A 6,152-nucleotide genomic window follows, 5' to 3' on the forward strand; every position below is an offset into this window, starting at 1 on the left:
TGATCTGAATTTTCCATGTTAATAAGTAATTTAGAAGGAAGTTTTAGCAAGGCAAAATTCAGCAATTCCATTAGTCTTCAGTGTATACCACAGCCTTGGCATGATTCTGAGCTGGGTAAAGTAACTCTCATGCATGGAAGACCGTGAGTAGAAGAATAAAGGGAGACCAGTGTAGACATTGCAGTGCCAGAGGAGGTCGCTTTGCATAGTAAATGTGTTATATTGTGCAAATATACTGCATATTCTTGCCTAATATAAACAAAAAGCTCATGGGGGCTCTATATTTTGTTTATAGTTTTGGCGGTTTAATTTTGCAATAACCCTAGTTTACTATGAACCAAAACTTTTTTGTTTCCATCTGGGCAGAGTATGTAAAGGTTAAAAAGCCTGTTGGAATTTTCTTCTGACCTGTACTATTCCAGGTATTTCCCTTGATTTCAAGTCTTGTAAATGCAACAAAAAATGAACAGAAACCTTTCATCCAACCTTTTGGGGTCTATTGAAATGAGCCCTTAACGTTGTAGCAGTAACTGGAAGAGAAGGTTTTTTACTAAATGGGGGCATGTATTCTTGGGACAAATGTCTCAGCAAGCAAATCTATTAACATTGTAACAATTTCCATACCCCTGTTTCTGGGTAAGCAAATTTTTACCAACGGGACACACAAAGGGGTCAGTAAAATTTTTCTTAAGAACAAATATAGCTATTAGGCTTGCTTATTCAATTTCCTGACAGTAGAAAAAAAATCTAATCTTTAACAGTTTGCTGGAATACAGAAAAACTATTGTATAGCACTATACAGGTGTACTCCAGTAAATACAGTATAATACAGATAAGAAAATGGAGTAGGTAAAACATTAATATTATTGTTGAGTTGACTAAGAACATGTATCCAACTTGCTTGACTCTCCCAGGGAGAAGAGGTAGACAAAGGCTTGGGTAAAGATTTGTGATCTATCTATTGCAATAAAAAACAGAAATGGCGATAAAGGGCACCCTTGCCGTGCGCCCTGTCCCAGTGTGATTGGATTTGCCAAAAAACCTAGGGGGCTAATTCTCACTTGTGGGTCTGCATACATTGCTGTCAACAGTTTGTAAAATGGTCCCTGAATCCCATTTTTTTCCAGGGTCTGAAACAGCCAAGGAATATGTACGTTATCAAAAGCTTTCTCAGCATCTATACCAATATTAGCCTAATCAGATGTAGGATGTTGTTTAGCATATTCTACTACTGTTAAAACTCTGCAAATATTTATCACTGCAGATCTTCCCCTAATAAAACCCACCTTGGTGGTTGAAATAATCTCAGGCAGAACATTTGCAAGTCTGTTAGCCAATATAGAAGAAGGCAATTTAGGATCTATATTTATTAATGATATTGGGCGATAAGATGCTGGTTGTCTGGGGTCTTTTCCAGGTTTGGAAGAACTTTTATATGGGGCTCTTTTCCTGTCTGATTGATCTTTTCCTCCTGAAAATGACTAACTGATTGCCTGGGTCTGGTATTGAGTCTAGATTAGCAATTTAACTGATCAAAATCAGTTGGAGTTGGAGATGTTCATCTCATGTCTATGGCCAATGCAACTACTTACCTTGCTATGGTGTTTTTGGACTACCAGGCAATAGATGAAATTGCAATTATACCAGCATAGCTATTTTATGCTCCGTCATTATTCTATTATGATTGCATACATTTCAAAGCCAACATGTGTTACATACCTACCTGATCTAGCACTGTCAGCATATAGCTGTCACCTGCAGGGGAAGGATTTTGAACCATCATATCAGGAAGAAAGTGTATTTCATAGCAAAAGGCTTTCCCAATATGAGTGGCACTTGCGTGGGAAAACATTACTTGTAATTGTCAGCACATTTGTGGTCAGGCTAGAAATATATAGACATGGGATGATTGTTATCAAATAAAGCTGATTTTGGTAAAACAAGTAAATGTATTAAAGTGTAAAAACATTATGCATCCTTTGCTAGACACACCTTGATCAACTAATCCTGGGGAAGATTAGATTGTCCAAAATATATTTTCCTGAGATCCAAACCCATGTATCCAAACCCATTGGATCCAAACCCAATGAGGCACATAGACCTGTGACTTCGGTATCACCCGCAAGTTCTAGACACACACAATCACTTTGACAGCTTCAAATGCTTGGAAATACATATTGTGTACTCAGGCCCTAAATCAGTATATCAAAGAGGAACTATACATAAAAAACCTGCAAGGAAGCAGATTGTTTATAATGGAAGGGGCAGGTAATGTCTCTTTTGCAAGAAAGCATACTTATCTGCCTGTTTGTATACCCCTAACTGCCTTATGCATCAATTAAGTTATTCTGGACTGGCCAATCCTGGTGGCTGAAGGTCCAAATGTAGAAGGAGACTGGGTGAAGATTGTGGTACACAATACAGAGCAATAAAGGCCCTGCCTGATCACAGTACATATATAACATATTTATTAATGTTTAGTTTCACTTTAAAAATAAGAAGTATACAGAAAGCCTTTACAGAGAAGATAAACTATAAATGCAATCAAAATTGGCTGATCCTTATATTGTGTTTGCCTTCTGTGACCATTGTGTTAACCACAAGGAAGTCAAGTTAGAATTTTTTTTACGGAACATCACCATACACTAAACTGTACAGAACAATGGTATGACCTGATTTGTAGCAATGCTGGGGTAATAATAACATGATTAATGATAAGATAACACATGCAAATATTGTGTACAGGAGAAATCCTCAAGTGATTTGGTATACTACTATGTGCCAGGAGGCAGGGAAAAGTCCATAGAACAAAATAAAAAATAGCTATCCACTATTTGAGGCTAAGCCAGATTATCAAGGACCATGTCACACTAGAAATGTTGTCACTGGTGGTAACTCATCAGCAACAGGATCACTAAAGAGAAAACTCTTATTTTCTTATGGCGATAGTTTTTCATTGTCCAAAATGCTGCAGAACTTCAGTGACCTCACTGGTTTTGCCGGCAATAGAGTGACAATTTGGAGCAGTTGGGCAATTCCTTGGAAAGATGGTGCACTAGTTATCCTGTCTTATTGACAATTGGATCTGATTTATCAAAGCTCTCAAAGAAGGTTTGCTGGATCACCCAGGTTCTCACACGATAGTTCATCTTGTCCAGTCTTGGAGAGCTTTAATAAATTCGTCCCAATGTGTCATGGCCCTCACACTGCATCGAAGTGAGCAGAGAAGGAAACATGCTTCACCATACATGAAAAGACAGGGTGTTCACAATCCTAGAAAGTGGTTTCAAAAAGCCTCCTAAACTTGGTGTCCTCAACTAAAAAGTTTGGAAACTCTTGCCTTAGCTTTACCTACTATCGTACAAGCCTGTTATATTGCCCAGCCCAGGTGAGGTACAGATTCACTGAATTCAGTTTTAAATACTATGGTGGCGTTCCTAATCATGTTCTGTGAAAACATGTTTACATGCAGAAATATTCGCATCACTGCAACAAACAATGGCGCATTGCCATTCATTCTTATTGACACTCGAAAAACACCTTCCCAGCACTACAAAAGCACATCTTGCATTATTCTCTGTGTGTTGCATTGAGCAGCGTATTCAATTGAATGTGCTGTTATGTCGAACCACACGTCAATGTGCAATTTGAGTTATCGAGCCCCAGGAAAACAATGTCAACATCATTTTCACTATAGATAAGCCCGATTGTATTCTACACAATATCTTAATATAAATTTCACAAGCAAACAAAAGTTGGTTTCTTTCCAATAAAAAAAACATAATGTTTCCAAGCAAAACTAACAGATGAACACAAAATAAGGATAATGTGATAATGTGGTAATTTGTTTGTCACTCAGAATGGTGTTACCTGTTTGTCTAGGGACTGGTTGGTGGCTGCCAACTGCAACGCTTTGTTGCTGCAAGATGAGGTCCTCTGTGGTGTTTTCTGGAAGCATTTTCCTGGTGTATGTGAAGTTTTCCAGGTCATATGGATCTCTACGTTGAAAATGCACTTTCTCTGGCAGCAGCAGATAGTGAGCTTACTTTGCACATCATAGTTTGATACAAACTGCAGGTTTAAAGTGCTGCTGACAACAACTTTGTTTCTATTTCAAAATACTTTGCCCTTCAGTGACACAGGCTGTGACTATTCTTAGCAACCTATCAGAGGCAATGAGGGCGAGGTCTAGGCCAGCAGCATTGTGTGCTGTGCCTGACACCAAAACTGCTTGAAGCATACAGCAAAAACATTGACTTGTAGCATTCTTTTTGTGATTAGTGTGCCTGAGAAAGCTTAGAAAATTTTTGGAGCAGGATCGAAAGGTTAACTAAGACCGAGTTCCTCTATTTGTGCATTGCAGCCAGGATTGTTAGGTTTTGTGTATTAGTAAAAAAAAAGTAGCCAAAAAATTTCAGGCATCTAAAACTTGTTGGGGGTTAAATAGCCTTTTATTTAACCTTGATTCGGAAGCATTATTTTTCTTGTAATACGGCGTGAGAGTTTTGTTTTTCGTTTTTTGTCTGGCTTGAATGAGTCTGTATTAACACCGTCTCTATCTCTCTGTCTCTTTGCATATATATATATTTATTTAAATACAAAAACTGACATATGAAAATGTATGGGCTGACTTACCATTGCCATGCACTACTAATACTATTAGATTAGAATAACAAAGGGTAATACATACACAAAGATTACTTGGGGAACATCAGTCTGATTTTTCCCACGACTGTCAAGTATTTTGCTACTGGTACTGGTAATACCACGTGAAATATGTCATTGCAGTACACATAGCACAATAAAAAGCTAAAGATACAAAAATCTGTTCTTTCATTCTTTCAAGGAAATATTTTTGCTATCCTGCTTCCTAAGTAGTCTTTTCATATATTGTTCCTTCTATCGATATCTTTATTACTGTACAGATGCATGTTTGAAGAACATAAGCTAAAAGTAATATAAGCAAAGAAGGTTAAAAAAGAACTCCAGACATTGTTTTTCCTTTATAAAATTATCCCCACTGAGGAGGATCTTGCTTACTTTTTGCCCTAGTGACAATGATTACCAAGAACAGAAATCTCCCCAATGTGCACATACACATTGATATAAAGACTTATTAATATGGGAGCTATGCCATTAAAACTGCTGTGGGTTCCATAAATGTTTAACTACATAAAAAAAGAAAAGTAACAGTAGTATTTGCCAAGTATGTTTAGACCATTTAATGTATACACATTTTGGTAACCTCAATGTAATTTCTATGCAGAAAAGTAGGATTCGCTATAATTAGAAAAATGTATGCAGGCATAGAAAGTAAACAGGCCTTTTATTGGACCCTATTTTACATTGGGGTTGATGACCCATGTGTTTGGTAAGCTACAAGATCCACTGAAAATGTTATCAAGGGAGAACTGTGGGCCATTGGTAATATTGCAGGTGTAGAGTTATGGATTGATACACATGACTCCTGGCCAGTTAGGAAGCAGGTGATGTTTTAAAGTCTGTCCACATACCAATATACAGGAGCAGGATTTAGAACGTATAACACACATGACTCCTGCTTAGTATTTAGATTGATGGTATAGTTAATGAATACACTTCAGAAGACAGAGCACAACTGTACAACACCAAGATTATGGCATTTCAAGCTTTTCCAAGATAAACATACTTTGATTTCAGAGATCCACATAACTTTTGTGTGCAGTGAGTATCTACAAGGCATAATGATGTGGTTACTGTAGGACGTGACTCTTTATGTGAAGTCTTGGCAACTTAAGGAACAAATGAACAAAGAGACATTTGTGCGTCTTTTGTTAATGGATCGGACATGTGAAAATACAAGTTGCTACAAAGCGAATATAATATTGATGTGTACCAGTTCTGAACTATGGTACCTAAATGTTGAATAAATCAGAGAATTAGAAAGAAATGATCAATCAAAATGTTATGCTAATTGGTCTGTCTTGAATCTGGGCCAATCATACTTTCCAAGTAAGGAATTTTATTTACTCAGTTTCAAGCCAGTGCAATTTGCCTGAAATGTGCATAAAAGTTGAATTTTCTGCATCCCATGAACTATGAAAGTTATTGAAATTTATATGATGAGTTGATCACCTGCTTACTTCAATATTTCAATATTTGCCTGCCATATG

At 37.1% G+C, this 6,152-nt stretch overlaps 1 protein-coding gene across 1 annotated transcript in view; it reads right to left on the bottom strand.

Annotated features, from left to right (window-relative positions):
* The window catches only part of SLC2A12 (solute carrier family 2 member 12), a 25,437-nt gene extending 21,331 nt beyond the window's left edge, over positions 1 to 4,106 (bottom strand). The window contains exon 1 of the mRNA XM_072408923.1: positions 3,871 to 4,106. Coding sequence (XP_072265024.1) covers positions 3,871 to 3,958 — 88 coding nt within the window. The 5' untranslated portion in view covers positions 3,959 to 4,106. The remainder of the gene's footprint in view (positions 1 to 3,870) is intronic.
* Positions 4,107 to 6,152: the final 2,046 nt, after the last annotated feature.

This window comes from Pyxicephalus adspersus, chromosome 4 (assembly GCF_032062135.1).
Source record: "Pyxicephalus adspersus chromosome 4, UCB_Pads_2.0, whole genome shotgun sequence".
NCBI classification, from domain to species: domain Eukaryota; kingdom Metazoa; phylum Chordata; class Amphibia; order Anura; family Pyxicephalidae; genus Pyxicephalus; species Pyxicephalus adspersus.